The sequence below is a fragment of the Salmo trutta genome, chromosome 10 (genome assembly GCF_901001165.1).
Source record: "Salmo trutta chromosome 10, fSalTru1.1, whole genome shotgun sequence".
Classification (NCBI taxonomy): Eukaryota; Metazoa; Chordata; class Actinopteri; order Salmoniformes; family Salmonidae; genus Salmo; species Salmo trutta.
In genome coordinates this window covers 11,736,704-11,753,691 of record NC_042966.1, presented here as the reverse complement: position 1 = coordinate 11,753,691, position 16,988 = coordinate 11,736,704, and the positions used below count along the sequence as shown (strand labels likewise).

Here is a 16,988-nt window from a genome sequence, read left to right as displayed (position 1 = left end):
CATTGCATTTAAAACACAAAATATAAAAATCTATTGCCCAATAATTTAATTGATGGGCTAAAATGACACCGTAACATAAGCGCTTCCCTAAAGATAACATATCTTTAGGTTGAGATCATGCCTACCAGGCTATTGTCAAGAAACTGTTGTAATTCAACTGTTAACTACCTAACGGAAAGCTAAACCCACAATTAAATCCTAATGACATATCGACATTCACTCATTGACGTGGTACGCAACTTTTACGCATTAATAGAATACCACATTTGTGTAGAATAGATGTAGGTCTATATTTTTGCGGAATTATAACCAATTAAACCCACAACTTTACCTTAATTCATTCGATATCCGAGGTCCCTCTTAATTTCTTCAGAATACCTGCAGCTCGAATGTAATCCCCTCAAGCGTCACATGGCATTCCACCTGTGGCTGTGCTCTCCATCGGCAAATTGTTCTAGCCTATCAGACGACTTTTCATCTATCCATCTACAATTCCGTCACACGAGAGCGCGGAAATAATACATTTCTCCATCGCATATAACATTCTGTACTCACACGTAATTACATGTCCATACTGTGTTTCTGTTAATTTTGACTATTTTTAGACTCCAGCTATAAGAACTCAATTGGATTACGCAGGAGCAGTGTGACAAGTGGCGAGGCAGTGCGCAACCAATTGGTGTGGCCAAGTACTCTGAGCAGCGGACACTGTAGCTAATGGTCGCGCTCCCTTGCCCAGACCTTGCATGCATCAACCAATGGTGGCGTGCGACGTCATCAACTGTGTAATCGACTGACAGATTGCTATAACATATGACGTGGTTAGCTGATACCTTACCTGATAAATACCTTTATAGGCGTTGTAAAATCTGGCAGGAGTCAGCAACGCCTGGGCAGAGGAACGCGCCCAATCTGTCAGTTGAACAGTGAGGTGAAAGGTGAGACAAGAATGTTCAGCTTAGTTCTACTAACCCAAAGTATGTTAAAAATAGGCCTATATCTTTTTTTTTTAAATGAGAACTTCAAAAATCACGCGTGATTGTTGTTTGGCTAAAGACGCCAACTCGCCCTCTCTTTCTTCTCTCTATTTCTTTCTCTCTCGCTCTCTGTTTTTCTCTCTTTCTTTCTCTCACACACACTTTCTCTTTCTGTCTCTCTGTCTCTCTCTCAATTTCAATTTAAGGGGCTTTATTGGCATGAGAAACATATGTTGACATTGCCAAAGCAAGTAAAATAGATAATAAACAAAAGTGAAATAAACAATACAAAACTTACAGTAAACATTACACTTACAAAAGTTCCAAAATAATAGACATTTCAAATGTCATATTATGTCTATATGATGTGCAAATAGTTAAAATAAATAAACATAAATATAGGTTGTATTTACAATGGTGTTTGTTCTTCACTGGTTCCCCTTTTCTTGTGGCAACAAGTCACACATCTTGCTGCTGTGATTGCACACTGTTGTATTTCACCCAATAGATATGGGACTTTATCAACATTGGATTTGTTCTCGAATTCTTTGTGGATCTGTGTAATCTGAGGGAAATATGTGTCTATTATATGGTCATACATTTGGCAGGATGTTAGGAAGTGCAGCTAATTTTCCACCTCATTTTGTGGGCAGTGTGCACATAGCCTGTCTTCTCTTGAGAGCCAGGTCTGCCTTCGGCGGCTTTTCTCAATAGCAAGGCTATGCTCACTGAGTCTGTACATAGACAAAGATGTCCTTAATTTTGTCAGTCACGGTGGTCAGATATTCTGCCACTGTGTACTCTCTGTTTATGGCCAAATAGCATTCTAGTTTGCACAGTTTTTTTGTAAATTCTTTCAAATATATCAAGCAATTATCTTTTTGTTATCTTATGATTTGGTTGGGCCTTATTGTGTTGCTGTCCTGGGGCTCTGTGGGGTCTGTTTGTGTTTGTGAACAGAACCCCAGGAGCAGCTTGCTTCTCCAGGTTAATACTCTGTAGGTGATGGCTTTGTTATGGAAGGTTTCTCCCTCAATTCAAGGGCTTTATTGGCATGGGAAACATATCTCTCTCGCTATCTCTATCTCTCTCTCACACACACTCTGTCTCTCTCTCTCTCCCCTCTCTCACTCTCTCAATTCAAGTGCTTTATTGACTTGGGAAACATCCCTCAATCTCTATCTCTCTCTCTCTCTCTTTCTCTCTCTCTCTCTCTCTCCCTCCCTCTCAGTGCGTGTGATTATTATGGCGAGATGAGGAGTAGAATGCCTAAATTCCTCTAATTTGTCATGCATAATGTTGCATGCACTACAGTCAGAGAATACCCGCGGGAGGTAGGCTATACAACACTGCAGGGCGTTGCGCTCTTGAATGTCACCCAGTTCTCATCCGCAACCGGAAAACATCGCAAGGTTTCGACGACATCGGTATGAAATAGCAGAAACTGTTTGTGTCACGGAAGCGCAAAGATTAGGTTACGTAGTACACATGTATTTTGCAGATCCAGGCCTGCCAGTGGAAGGAAACGCAGTGGACTCAGAGGTTGTCTTACTAACGAGAAAACGTTATAAGATATTCAAACATTCTGCTGCATATTTAAACGGAAGACCAGAAACCGCGGTTTGACCGTTTTGGAATTACTAACGCGTTCATTTGGAGTGAGGTGAGTTCCATAGGAAACCTTTATAAGATATGTTATTGTTAGCAGTGGGGGAGGGTATTGTCACTGATGGGTCGCAAGGAACACAGAAATTACAATAAATAGCTGCGACCAGCTTACTGGAACATATTGTCGAGTTTCGGCCTATAGGCCTATTGCAATTCTAAATACTTGCACCGCCTTAAAAAAATCTGGCTATTGGATAGTTCTCAATGCGTGATGAATTGAAACGCACACGAGACGCTATAAAACACGCTACATTGTAACAAGACTGTAACTACCTGCTGTGTTACATTGTAACAACTACCTATCGTCGCGGCAGACACTGACAACATAAATGACTTGGTCACGTTTGACATGCTACATTTCTCAAATATGAAACACATGTCCACCGTTCGGCAAAGAAATGGGTAATTGACAATTTGCCTACCACCAATTGAGTAGCATAAACTTGTGTTCGCAGGCTTACCTATTCTGCTAGTGCGTCAAGTCGATGTCTATTTAACAAGTGAGAGGTATAGCAGCAGCTTGTGTTAAAATGTAACACTTTTGATGGATGGTGTCGTCAGCATATCTGGATCGAATACATTTCATCCACTATACCTAAAACATTGCCGAATAATTTAATCGACGGTGTTATGTTCAGGCAGCTGTCACATCGACATATCCGTCTATCGATAATAAGAACGCTATTAATAATATAATTATAATGATGGTAAATATGGTTAAATCATATCTTCCTTTTGACTGTCTATCCGTTCGATTAACAACACTTGGGTAAAGATTTACGGTCGCATTTTGATTTGAAAGATGTTGGACACCTTCGTTGGCCATTCCAGCCTAAGGTGTGTCATAGAAGAATGACTTCCATAACACATGCAGCCAGGGGGTATTTGACAAATTGCTTCTAATTCTGATGTTGCTCGTTCTTGCAGTCAGTGGTGATGGGCTTCAGTGTCTTCATTAGCTGGAAGAGTAGGCTGGTGAAAACCACAGATAATGTGAGAAGTCCTATTCATTTAGGTTAGATGTAGACGCCAGCTGGGCATTATGGCATGACCGAGACACATGGATTGTTATGCACTTCAGTTATTGCTGTGAATGAAATGGCCCCCGTTTTACTGAAATGCCCCAGACCACGGACTTGTGATTTAGAGCGATTCTCCGTTTCCATCTCCGTTTCCATCTTATCGCATATTCACTCAGCTTCTCTTTGAGTCTCTGTGATTTGAAGTACCACTCATCTATCCGAGTGCCACATCTAAAGACCAAATTTCATTGTTACACCTTCTACTGCTCCATGGCCCCTGCTTTTAATTAAACCTTGTTGCATACAGTATGTGTTAGTGTTTTTATCCTGTCTGTTAGCTTTTCACAAACGAATTAGGATGCAAATGCTCACATTTCCATTGATAATATGAATAAAAATAGTGTCATTTATGTTGTTTTAATACAATGACACGCACATCATTCAATTCAGTCCCTCTGTATAGGCATGGTCATTCAGTTGTTTGCACCGCCATTCATTCTGCTCCAGAGTGCACAATTGCATGGAGCGATTTCACTTCCCTTTTGTGTCGGTAAAGCATTTTGTTCAAGCTCCTCCAAACCTTTTTTTTTTAGTCCCTCCATCTCATAGCATGGCTTCAGGCCGTTGACATGCCTTTCATCCGGGATGAAATACCCCCCCCCCCCCCCCCCCCCCCCCACACACACACTGAATGCCCCTTCGTGTGAAGAGGAGGGGGAAGGTGGCTGTGTAGGCGTATGGAGGTCAAGTCATGGTCTGTCGCCTGTGCGGCCATCAGCCAGTGGAAATGGGCCTACATTTAAGTAATGATTTTGTCTTCTAACTCCATATCAAATCCAGCGCTCCCTTCCTCTCTTTTTTCTCTCTCTCTCTCTCTCTCTCTGCCTCACTCATTCCTTCTATTTGCCTGAGCAATGAGTCTTAAATAAACATTTTCTGCAGGCTCAAATGGGCATCAGACAGTGGTGCTAGTTACTCTCGATGTGATAGCTGTCAGATTTCTCTATTGGCTTGTGAGAAACTTTCCTAGCGCCGCCCCATATCTCAGCCAAGCAAGCAACTGAAGTGTTTGTTTTTAAGCTACTATATTTAAATGCTAGCAAAGAACTTACACAAACCTCAGGAAAGGCCTTTATAAAGCTGTAGAGAAATGATGTACAGTGCCTTCGAACAGTATTCAGACCCCTTGACTTTTTTCAAATTTTGTTAAGTTAAATCCTTATTCTAAAGTTGATTAAATGTTTTTTTCCCTCATCAATTTACACACATTAACCCATAATGATAAAGCAAAAACTGTTTAAAAAAATATTTTTTGCTAATTTATATATAAAAAAAATGTAATATTACATTTACATAAGTATTCAGACCCTTTACTCAGTACTTTGTTGAAGCACCTTTAGCAGCGATTACAGAATTGATTCTTCTTGGGAATGACACTACAAGCTTGGCACACCTGTATTTGGGGAGTTTCTCCCATTCTACTCTACAGATCCTCTCAAGCTCTGTCAGGTTGGATGGGGAGCGTTGTTGCACAGCTATTTTCAGGTCTCTCCAGAGATGTTCAATCGGGTTCAAGTCTGCTCTGGCTGGGACACTCAAGGACATTCAGAGACTTTTCCCAAAGTCACTCCTGCGTTGTCTTGGCTGTGTGCTTAGTGTCATTATCCTGATGGATGGTGAACCTTCACCCCAGTCTGAGGACCTGAGCGCTCTGGAGGTAGGTTTTCATCATGTACTTTGCTCCGTTCATCTTTGCCTCGACCCTGACTAGTCTCCCAGTCCCTGCCGCTGAAAAACACCCCCACAGCATGATGCTGCCACCACCATGATTCACCGTAGGGATGGTGCCAGGTTTCCTCCAGACGTGATGCTTGGCATTCAGGCCAAAGAGTTCAATCTTGGTTTAAATCAGACAGAGAATATTGATTCTCATGGTCTGAGAGTCTTTAGGTGCCTTTTGGCAAACTCCAAACGGGCTGTCATGTGTCTTTTACTGAGGAGTGGCTTCCGTCTGGCCACTCTACCATAAAGGCCTGATTGGTGGATTGCTGCAGAGATGGTTGTCCTTCTGGAAGGTTCTCCCATCTTCACAGAGGAACTCTGGAGCTCTGTCAGAGTGACCATCTGGTTCTTGGTCACCTCCCTGACCAAGGCCTTTCTCCCCCGATTGCTCAGTTTGGCCAGGCGGCCAGCTCTAGGAAGAGTCTTGGTTGTTCCAAACGTCTTCAATTTAAGATTGATGGAGGCCATTGTGTTCTTGGGGACCTTCATTGCTGCAAAACATTTTTGGTACCCTTTCCCAGATCTGTGCCTCGACAGAATCCTGTCTGGGAGCTCTACTGACAATTCCTTCGACCTCATGGCTTAGTTTTTGCTCTGACATGCACTGTCAACTGTGTTACATTTATATAGTCAGGTGTGTGCCTTTCCAAATCATGTCCAATCAATTGAATTTACCACAGGTGGACTCCAATCAAGTTGTGTAAACATCTCAAGAATGATCAATGGAAACGGGTTGCACCTGAGCTCAATTATCGAGTCTCATAGCAAAGGGTCTGAATAATTATGTAAATAAGGTATTTTTTTAAATGTATTTTTTATACATTTGCAAACATTTCTAAAAACCTATTTTCGCTTTGTCATTATGGGGTATTGTGTGTAGATTTTTATTTATTTCACCTTTATTTAACCAGGTAGGCCAGTTGAGAACAAGTTCTCATTTACAACTCCGACCTGGTCAAGTTAAAGCAAAGCAGTGCGACAAAAACAACAAAACAGAGTTACATATAAAGAAACGTACAGTCAATAACACAAAAGAAAAGAAAAATAGAAAAATCTACGTACAGTGGGTGCAAATGTTGAGGAGTAGGGAGGTAGGTAATAAATAGGCCCTAGAGGTGAAAATAATTACAATTTAGCATTAATACTGGAGTGATATGTCAATCAAATTCTCAATGCTGCCTATGTCAAGCAATCAAAAAAAACTATGGCTTGGAATGTCCAGGTAATAAGCTGATGAAATGCTAGTACTTTAAAAAAAATCTTCCTGCTGTCTTCTCCCTCTTTCTTAGGTCTTGAGACAGAAGTTCCACTTGGATGCCCAAAATACACACTTTGTCCAGATTTCATCATGAATCGGAATAAGCGTGAAAAGGAGTTTTACAGTTTAGATGTCGGTGATTCCACTTTTACGGTTTTGAAGCGCTACCAGAATTTAAGACCCATAGGCTCCGGAGCACAGGGGATTGTCTGGTGAGTAGACGGACCTGTGAATTAGACAGGAAAAGAGATGCGCTGTAGCCCAGTACTCATTATCAAGTGGCAATGTTAGAACTGCGTGTGTTACGTTGGAAAATATCATTATCTAACATAACCATTTGATAGCTTTTTGAAAAAAAAATGGCATTGGAAGTTAATATGATATGTTATTAGCTGTTGCAGGTTGTTTGTATGCCATTGGTCCAGTATTAGACTTCAATCACTTGAACCCTGTTATTGATATTGACCTAGGATATGGGAAAGTGTGAACAACTCACATGACTCCTAGTTTAAAAAAAACAAAAACATATTTTATTAAAAGATTAAAGACATTGATGTTTGGCCATGCTTGCCTTCTTCAGATTGCGTCATGCCGTATGGACAAACCTGTTATATTTTGTGTTTCCCAGCTCAGCGTATGACCACAACCTTGAACGCAATGTTGCAATTAAAAAACTCAGCCGACCTTTCCAGAACCAGACCCATGCCAAAAGAGCTTACAGAGAACTGGTGCTCATGAAATGTGTCAACCATAAGAACGTAAGCTATTTTCCCTCTCTCTGAACCTGCGATAGCGAAAAGGGGGAGTGCAAGTGGGAAAGGGAGTTGTAAAAATGTCTCTCGTTTTCACGACAGAGATCATTCCAGAATGCTGCTATCCTCTTGTAGCTTTTACGCGAGCTCTTGACGTTCACATTTTTTTTCAAATGTTCAATTGCCTATTTTCTGTAGCGTTATCCGTTTTATCCTGCTGTTTTAGTGCACCCTTATGCAGTGTGTTGTCACCACCGAATGCGGTGTCCTTCCATATGCTGCTCAAATACCCATGATGCACTGATGTGTTTTGTAACCCCACAGATTATTGGCTTGTTAAATGTATTCACGCCACAGAAGACACTGGAAGAGTTCCAAGATGTGTAAGTAACGTTGTCGTTGCTCTTGGTTTTATATAATATATGCTCAGTGTTCCCTGGTAGGCTGTAGTGCTGAAGTGGCAGGAAGTATATACAACAATTGTTTTGTGCAGTGTATGGTAGTTGGGGTCGGGGTCCATTGTGGGATAACGGATGGGTTAGTATGTCGCGGTGCATGGGACGAAATGTGATTTCATTCTCCGAGCGGAGGGTGGAACTGTGAGAATCTCTGTCTGCCTGATTGGAGCTAAAAATAAAAGTGAACAAATCATAGCCGGAGGGTATACGGACAGTTTTGCTATGATGGAGGAGGCAGCGTGTGTGTGTGTGTGTGTGTGTGTGTGTGTGTGTGTGTGTGTGTGTGTGTGTGTGTGTGTCTGTGTGAGAGAGAGAGAGACGTAATCGGTGTGCATTCTTGCATGTGCTTGGGTGTATCGGCGTGTGTTTGCCTGTGTATGCATTTGTTTATGAGTGTGTACGTGTCATCTCACCCACCCTTCCTTCCCTCCCCTCTGTATCCATCCCCAGTTATATTGTGATGGAGCTGATGGATGCCAACCTGTGCCAGGTGATCCAGATGGAGCTGGATCACGAGCGGCTGTCCTATCTGCTCTACCAGATGCTGTGTGGCATCAAGCACCTTCACGCCGCGGGCATCATACACAGGGTAGACGCACAAACACGCACACGACTTGCCTAGCCTGACATTTCTAGAGAGTTATCCACCCATCCCATATCTCTAAACCATGTCCTCTCCTGACCCCACCCTCAGGATCTGAAACCCAGCAACATTGTGGTAAAGTCGGACTGCACACTGAAGATCCTGGACTTCGGATTGGCCAGGACAGCGGCCACAGGCCTCCTGATGACCCCGTATGTGGTGACCCGCTACTACCGCGCCCCTGAAGTAATCTTGGGCATGGGTTACCAGGCCAACGGTGAGTGAGTGACCGATCGTCAGAGCTGCGCGTGCTGCGGAACGCTGCCTGTCGCATGCTCCGCCCACAATGTCCTAACACCCACCCACCCTCACAGCCACACCACCCTCCCGTGTCAGTGTCACAGTCGGAGGTGACGGTGGCATGCCTGGCTATGCATTGTGGGTTCCTTTCCTCCTGTGTAGAGAGCCAGTACACAGCAGATGTAGCGCTTGTGTTTTCTAAGAGGCCGCCCGGAGACGGTGCAGCCGGACTAGATGTCAGTGGGAATCCAGTCACGTGTGGATCCACTCGTTCACTTTAGTGCGCATGCCTTTAACAATTAACATTTTCTGCAAGAATGTCTTATGTGCAGATGTGATGGGGCTTGATATCTCCGAATCATTGGACTCGGTTTGTTGTGCGATGAAATTCAGTGCTCAAATACGGGGTAAAAGTTTATTTAACTTCAACTTCAACTGCTTGGAAATATGGGCATCCCTGTACTCTTGACCAAAAATGTCCCAAACTTTCCTGCTGACTTGTTGCTTTGCTTATTTTCTTCTCCTTCTTTCTATGCTACACATATCTAGTGGATATATGGGCTGTGGGATGCATTATGGCAGAAATGGTTCGCCACAAAATCCTTTTTCCAGGAAGGGATTGTATCCTTGTGCTGCTTGCAGTAGTTCAGTTCAGCATTTGAAGAAAAAAAAAACGTTGCCGAGTTTCTTTTTGAAGCCTTGCTCATTACAATGGATCGCAGAGATCATGTCAAAGAGCAACTGTCGAAATTCCACCTCTCTTCTGATATGCCTGACACTTCCTCACCCACTTCTACCCCCCACACCTTCACTCTATCCCCCCGAGCACCCATCACTGTAGCTTGAAGCACCTCTGACTCACACATCAAGCACCTGAAATAGAATGGTTTGCTCTTTTAATTTGTACCAAGAAATGCAATTGCAAAAGATACCCTCTTATCTCATATTATTGTTTGACGGTCTTCTTCAAAGATAAACAGCCGTTTGGGCCGAAAATATGAAATGGACACTGTCCTAACACAGAATATCTTATGTGCTGTGTATGGTGGACTGGTAGTGCTTTTATCAATTATCTCAAATTGGCTTTTGTCTATTAAATTGATGGTATTCATTTACCCCACTGAGAGTCTTGAGGGTGGCATGTAGGCAGTTCTCTGGCCCTCTTCCACTTTGGTTAATAATATGCCAGAGAGTGAACCAGAAAACCCACGGCGTATCATGATGCGCTGCTTAGTCGGACACTGACAGCGGTTTGACGTGAGAGTTTGCATGCGCTCATTTTCTTTGTTTGCATTCACACACGTCACCTTGTCTGCATCGTTATTCGTTCCTTGTTTTGTTTATTTTTCCTTTTTTTTTATTGCTTTGAGTTCTGCATGCTAATTTTATTGTCATTTCATTTTTCAGTTGATGTCTGGTCTATTGGCTGCATCATGGCAGAAATGGTCCGAGGTAGTGTGTTGTTCCCAGGCACAGATCGTATCCTTCCCTGGACCCTCATCGTCCCTCCATTGTGTGTGTGTGTGTGTGAGTTTGTATGTATGTGTGTGCAAATTTGTTTGTTATGTGTGTGTGAAAATGTGTGTGTGTTGTGGTGCTGAGACCGTCCTACTGCATACAAATTAGTTTCCATTGGGTATTTGTGAATGGGTTTGTACCATAGAGATAGATCGAGGACTCTAGTGCTCAAAAGCCCGTTTTAGTATAGTAGCGCCATTGAGGACTTCCACCATTTTGAAGTAGTCAACTGTGTGGGACTTCCTATGGGTTAAGGAAGGATCACATAATGCCATCCAGGTCACCAGGGATCAGCCAATTAATTACACTTGTGAGGAAACATTCTATAACTTCAGATGGAAGTAAATCACCAACCTTGGCTTATTCAAATACCTCACTCTAGGTGGCAGTATGCACCCTTTCAGTTTGTTTGCCAACTCATACAACTAGTAGAAGAAGAAAATTCACTACTTCAAAATTGAGATGGCCTCAATGGCGCTGCCCGTACTCTCACAGACTCCATAATGGGACCGATACCATGATGCGATGTCTATGGTTTGTACCTGTCGGAGGCTGTTTCAACTGAAGGGAAAACTGTTCTGATCACTTCACCTCATTATACAGTCTCACAACGAGACTTTCGGTTCTGTTTTCAGTGTTTTGTGTGCCTGTCTCATGGGAGAAGAGACGATCAAACAGCTTTCCCTTGATTACTCAATCACAGTTGCTCAACAAAGGCAACAGTGAAAGAAAATAGCCTTCATGTGTTCAGTGTCCATAATTCTCCACGACAACCGATTTCTTTATACTAACTACAAACCCAAAACTTTGTCAATCGTCCCCCTTGTGAAAAGCCCCTGAAAAGCCCTGTGCAGCGTTTTTCTTACATGTTGGAACGTCAGATATTGATCAGTGGAACAAGGTGATCGAGCAGTTGGGGACTCCCAGTCAGGAGTTCCTGATGAAGCTCAACCAGTCGGTAAGGACCTATGTGGAGAACAGACCCCGCTACGCCGGGTTCACCTTTGAGAAGCTCTTCCCTGACGTCCTCTTCCCAGCCGACTCGGAGCACAACAAACTGAAAGGTAAGCGGGGAGAGCACCCCCCCCTGTGGGACACCCAAAGCATGAAAACTGCAGAATTGTGTGTCATTGTGAGGTGCCTGTTGTGAGATGCAAAATGTCTCCTACATGTTTGTATGACTAAAATATTCTAAATCTATAGACATTTATTTGCTGAATATAAGTACATTACGTGCCTAACACGTTCTCTGATATATGCTAACTAATAGAGTCCAACTTACTTATGTGATCACTTGTTAATTCCACAGAAAGTAGTCAAGTTAGATGATGATTAATGCAGTCTTTTATGTAGTGGTTTGAAGCCTTACTCTGCTTTGATTCTGATCATGTTTGACTAAGGGACTCTATTCTGGCACACTACACTAATTTATCAGCATAGTGAATGTCAGCCGAGTCGACTTTGCCCATGCCATTAATTTCTCTTAATTGCCTCGCAGCAAGTCAAGCCAGAGACCTATTATCAAAGATGCTGGTAATAGATGCATCCAAACGGATCTCTGTGAGCGAGGCTCTCCAGCACCCCTACATCAACGTGTGGTATGATCCAACTGAAGTGGAGGCGGTAAGCACTTACTTGCTCATTATGTGGGCGTGTAGGGGTGGTTCTTGTGTCGTCTACTCTTATGTTAGATAATAACATGACTCTTCAGGTCTACTCTGTGTGTGTCTTAATGTGTGTGCGCGCTCCTAAAAAACACATTTAGTTGTGGTTCACAGTAAGAGGGACCATGAAAGCCCTGTGAGTTTGCCTGCCTGCCAAAGGCTTAGGCCACATCAGATGATAAACGTCTCTGACTGTTTATCAGGCCATCGCTGAAAGCAGGTGCTCTGGATTTGACTTCCATTGACAGGCCGGTTGTCATCACAGAGATTGCACTTGGATGTGTCAACCTGTTTTTCCCTCAAGTCACGAAATCTCCACCTCGGCTAACGTGCAGTGTGCGGGTGAAGAATGAGATGTTGCACTCCCCTCAGTCACTCACCAGTCCTCAAAACGGACAAAAATCGGCCTTGAGATGTGTAGATTTGGCAGCAGTGCAGCAGCGCCTTGCACACATTTGAATGTGACTCAGCCAAGTGAAGAGAAGGTCATCAGTCCCCGTGTCACCCCACTTACAGTATGCTCTGTCCTGTTCCTGTTGCAGCCCCCACCGTTGATCACTGACAAGCAGCTGGATGAGAGGGAACACACAGTGGAGGAGTGGAAAGGTACAGTAGAGAAAGCGACGCCATTTTGCTTACCCATGCTTTGATGCATACACTGAGCACTTGCATACACTGAGCACTTTTAAATGTTTGCACTATGTTACGTTACAATCGCACATTACTCTACTAAGAATCTACATCTCACGATATATGTGTGGGACATTTAATATTAATATTTGAGTGTTATGCAGGTTTTCCCCTTTGCGTGTGTGTCTGTTTGTCCTAACAAATCCCTGTCTCAAGTCTAAAGTGTGTGGTGTACCCTTTGCCTGCCTCTGTCTAATCTAAACCTGGTCTGATGATTTTTGACAGAGACCCGTTTAACAGAGCCCTGTTTATTGACTCTATTCTCAAGTGTCGACTCCGTGTCACGTCATGCTTGCTGTGTTGCGGTCTGTCATGCTCTTCTTAGGTTTATGTCTCTTGTCTAAGGTTGCAAAATTCCCCAACTTTCCCAAAATTCCTAGATTTTCCAAAATCCCGGTTGTAGGATTCCCAGATTTCTTCCTTATTCCCTCCTGATTCCAGAAATCTTCCAATCCGGAATTCTGGAAAACCTGAGTTTTGGTGAAGTTATCGGAAGTTGCAACTGTACTTGCTCTCTTTACCAAATGTTGTGTTCCATCACAGATTTGATATACATGGAGGTCCAGGACTGGGAGGAGAGAACGAAGAACGGAGTGATCCGGGGACAGCCAGCGTCTTTAGGTTAGTTTAGAGCGTTGTCTCTCTGGGGAATGAGCACTCCCGTTCTGATTATAGCTTATAACTATGGCCCAGCGTTTCTCCTGGTCAGGTCCCGTGGTCAGGAAAAACTCCTCGTCCTAGAGCACTGTGGGAGGAACAAATTGAGACGGGCACTGTCTCTCTGCCCATAATCGGCTTCTGCTCCAGATCCGACTTGAAGGACCATGTTCATTTCTTTAAGAAACGTTCCTCTTTTTCTCTCTGCTGAAATGTCATAGCATAACCAGAAATCATTTGTGGTTCAAGTCTGACTTGATGCCCCTTCTATGTTTCTCCATACATGTAGCACAGGTGCAGCAGTGAGCAGCAGCTCCCAGCAGTACCCTTCTGTATCGTCCTCGTCCGTCAACGATGTGTCCACCAACCCCACCCTGGCTTCCGACACGGACAGCAGCCTGGAGACAGCCTCTAACACGGACCCACTGGGCTGCTGCAGATGACTATCACCCTGCCCTGGGCCCTGTCCCACCGGTCCCTCCGCTTGTCTTCAATGGTGTAGAGTTTAGGCCAGTTTCACCTTTTTTGTCATAATTTTCCCCCGAAAACTACTGCTACAGAGTTATTTGAGTTATTTTCTTTTTGAGTCCAGGCTGTAATTTATTGTGGCATATCAATATTTTTTTAACCTGAGAATGATTTCACTACGCTGTGGTTTCGACCGCTGGTGAGAATTTGAGAACATCTGTAAAAGCTTTATCAAAGCTTTTTTTGTTGTTTTTAGTTTCATCAACTTTTATTTCAAGATACTGCTATTTCAACTGGCCATATTGATGTTGAATGAGTTTGTACAGATTTTATGGTAAATATATTTTTTCCAATTTGAGTTTGCAGTAAGCCATTTCAACTATCATTTCATTGATGTGTAATTGTAGTACTCCCCTTCAGAATAGTAATATTACTTTGCCTATTTTCTCTCTTTCATATGGGATTTTGTGTTTTAATGCATATATCCATTGGATTGAATTTCGAGAAACTTTAGAACTGTTTTTCTCTTGTAAGTCTACTTCCTTGTAAAAAAATCCAAGTTAATGAAACGGCTTTCTTTTTTTTCTCTTTGTTCTTTGTTAGTTTAGTCTTAAAATATCTCAAAATGCTGTTTGATTCCCGAACCATTTTTCCTTTTGGTAAGAGAAGAAATGTTGTGTATTGTTTTCAGTAAAAAGTTTGCCTGAATTTTCTTTTCATATTTTATGGGTATTCCAGTATATGATCAAAAGGATGCAGATAGGTCCAGAAAGGAAACAACTCAGAAGATGTTGATAATTTTAAGATGGTTTAATGTTTTAATTTTAATTTTATCAGAGAGCTGAAGGCACTTCTTCCTCTGCTCTGGTCAGTTATTCTCCAGTGGTTCTTTTCTCCACGTGGCTTTTGCTTTGACAGTGGGGTTATGTTAAACAATAGGACAGAGAAATATGGCAGTGGCACTACTGTACAGGTGTATGCTGAGAAGCTTTGTGAGAAATGGGATGTGACTAGTTAGAACACGTGACTTGTGAGGAGTCCTATGAAGACTGCGCTTCGGTTCAGTCCGAACATGGACGTAGAGAGGGCTTGTGTATGTGGTGATGTTGATTTGTCTTTGGAGGGATGGAGATTTTGCAGGCTGCAAAAGCAGAAACAAACTATATACAAAAAAATCGGATCTAATTTTATTAATGTAATATAAATATACCTTAATGATTTTGTTTTTATGGTTGCCAACGTGCTGTATATTGAAAATGTCTAATTGGGAAAATGATGAGTGTAATAAGCTGGATCTCAGAGAAGGTATTGGCTAGGCCCTTTGCAGAAGGTGTATGCATGTGTGCACTAAATCTATTTCACACTAAGCTTAGTACAGTACTTCACAAAATAATTACTGAACCACCACGAAATCCAAGTTAATCAATGATTCTGAACCGTATGCAATAATAGTGTCCCTCCAGTGTATCTTTCTTTTTTATTATTTTGCTTTTAAAAGGGAAAAGTGCCTGTAGTTTGTCAATCGTTCATTCCTGAGTATCTAGGAAGAGGAGTAGTCGTCACGGTGTGTATACTGTAGGTTATTTAATGGTTTCTGATAAGGACTATAGTAGTTTCCACAAATAAGTCAATCACATTTTGAGGCCGTTATCAAAAAAATGCATTGTATATTTTTCTACGGCATCGGTATGACCCTGAAGTTGGAGACTACGTTCTGTCAAGCGGATGATGTATGCTTTAGAATATTTGAGCACATAATATACGTTTGAAATAGTTTCAGAAAGGGGCAGTTTTAGGTAGGTCTTTCATCAAAGTAAAATACTTTTTAATTATTAGAATTTTTAAAAAATATAACAATCAGTGGTAGGCGTGTGTGGTTTGCGGCTTTACTTTGCATAATGAGAATGTGCTTGATGATTTTAGGAGGGAAGATTTCTCTGGCCTAATTTCCTCGGTTTTATATTAAACCAAATGTATTTGCGCTGAATGGTAACTATGCCTGTGGCAGTGTAGATGTTATGTGGTGGTGTTGAATAATTCCTGTCCTAAATAGAGTCATTTCAGAATGTAAAATGTAACCTAATGGATTATTTGGCAACTTGACGTGTTGTGGAAGGGGAAGCAGAATATCAGCCAATGAGATCTATCCACTATTATAGAAGCTGTGTTATAACACAAGAACACCATTAATCAAGACAAGATATTTTTTTTATTTTGTTATTTTTAAGTGGTCTTAATTTTGTTAACCCGGCATTATTGGGGATACATTTGGAATTTGTAGACTTTCTTTTGATTTTTGTATCACATCTCTTGAAAAAAAAAAGTATCATCATGATTTTAAGTAAGCTTTGATGAACTACCTCACTAAATTTCAATAAGTTCTTGGATACTTAGTTGCCCACATGATTAGTTATTGAAGACATGTGAATACAGATTCCGTTATTTATTTATTTGAAAGTGTACTGTCAATGTTAGGAAACTTCTAGTTTTGTACATTATGAATACTTCACTTAGAAGTAAAGATAATTGTTTATGTACATTTCCTTTAAAAAAAAAAAATCTTTTTTTTTTTTTTTTTTTTTACAGTTCATGTGCAATACCTTCCGCAAAATGTGCTAGGAGTAAACTAAGTGATGGGTCTAGCCCATATTAGTTTGTATGTTTCTGAAGGTAGAGAAATGTTTGGTACTGTCAATCCATGTTTTCCTTTTTTTATGAATTAGGATGATTCTGTATGACTTTAATCTAGTCATGATGTTACGTAATCGGTCCTATACCAGTCCAATCTGTGGCCGGAGGGAGCAGAGAGAAGGGAGTACATCATGCGTGGCCAATAGATTTTGATCGGTAGGGCCAAATAAAGATAAATAAAAGTTAAAAAAGTAATGCCTAAAAACAAAGTCATATATATGGTGCTGGTTTGTTATGTTTGCTAGTGAAGCCAGCCATGCAAGTAGTTAAGAATTCTTGGCTCTGTGCATCTTGGACCACAGCCAATGAACAGTGCACTACTCGAATAAATGCATTGGGATCTGATGATACCCCCCCCAAAAAAAAATTAAAATATGTACTGCAAATAAAAGAAACACAATTTGAGTCATGCATTTGTCGGTTGTTTTTGTACATGATCTTGAGATTTTGTATAATTTGGTGGTATAATGAGTACACACCAAGTGCTAAGTGTAAGATGA

General features: G+C 41.8%; 2 protein-coding genes across 4 annotated transcripts in view; one reads left to right on the top strand and one right to left on the bottom strand.

The window, feature by feature from the left end:
* The window catches only part of frmpd2 (FERM and PDZ domain containing 2), a 42,038-nt gene extending 41,351 nt beyond the window's left edge, over positions 1-687 (bottom strand). The window contains exon 1 of the mRNA XM_029764404.1: positions 332-687. The gene's annotated coding sequence lies outside the window, so the exon portion shown is untranslated. The remainder of the gene's footprint in view (positions 1-331) is intronic.
* Positions 688-2,401: 1,714 nt separating this feature from the next.
* Positions 2,402-16,893, top strand: LOC115201108 (mitogen-activated protein kinase 8). Of its 3 annotated transcripts, none has more exons than XM_029764401.1 (12): positions 2,402-2,640; positions 6,739-6,919; positions 7,336-7,465; positions 7,784-7,842; positions 8,368-8,506; positions 8,612-8,777; positions 9,350-9,421; positions 11,200-11,382; positions 11,817-11,941; positions 12,525-12,588; positions 13,216-13,293; positions 13,624-16,893. In XM_029764401.1, the coding sequence occupies exons 2-12, from the start codon at positions 6,798-6,800 to the stop codon at positions 13,770-13,772; spliced, it is 1,287 nt and encodes a 428-aa protein (XP_029620261.1). In that variant the 5' UTR covers positions 2,402-2,640; positions 6,739-6,797; the 3' UTR covers positions 13,773-16,893. The 3 variants fall into 3 exon arrangements, with proteins under 3 accessions (XP_029620261.1, XP_029620260.1, XP_029620262.1); XM_029764400.1 differs by lacking the exon at positions 9,350-9,421 and adding an exon at positions 10,208-10,279 and having other exon boundaries at positions 2,409-2,640; XM_029764402.1 differs by lacking the exon at positions 9,350-9,421 and adding an exon at positions 10,208-10,279 and having other exon boundaries at positions 2,412-2,640; positions 13,619-16,893.
* Positions 16,894-16,988: the final 95 nt, after the last annotated feature.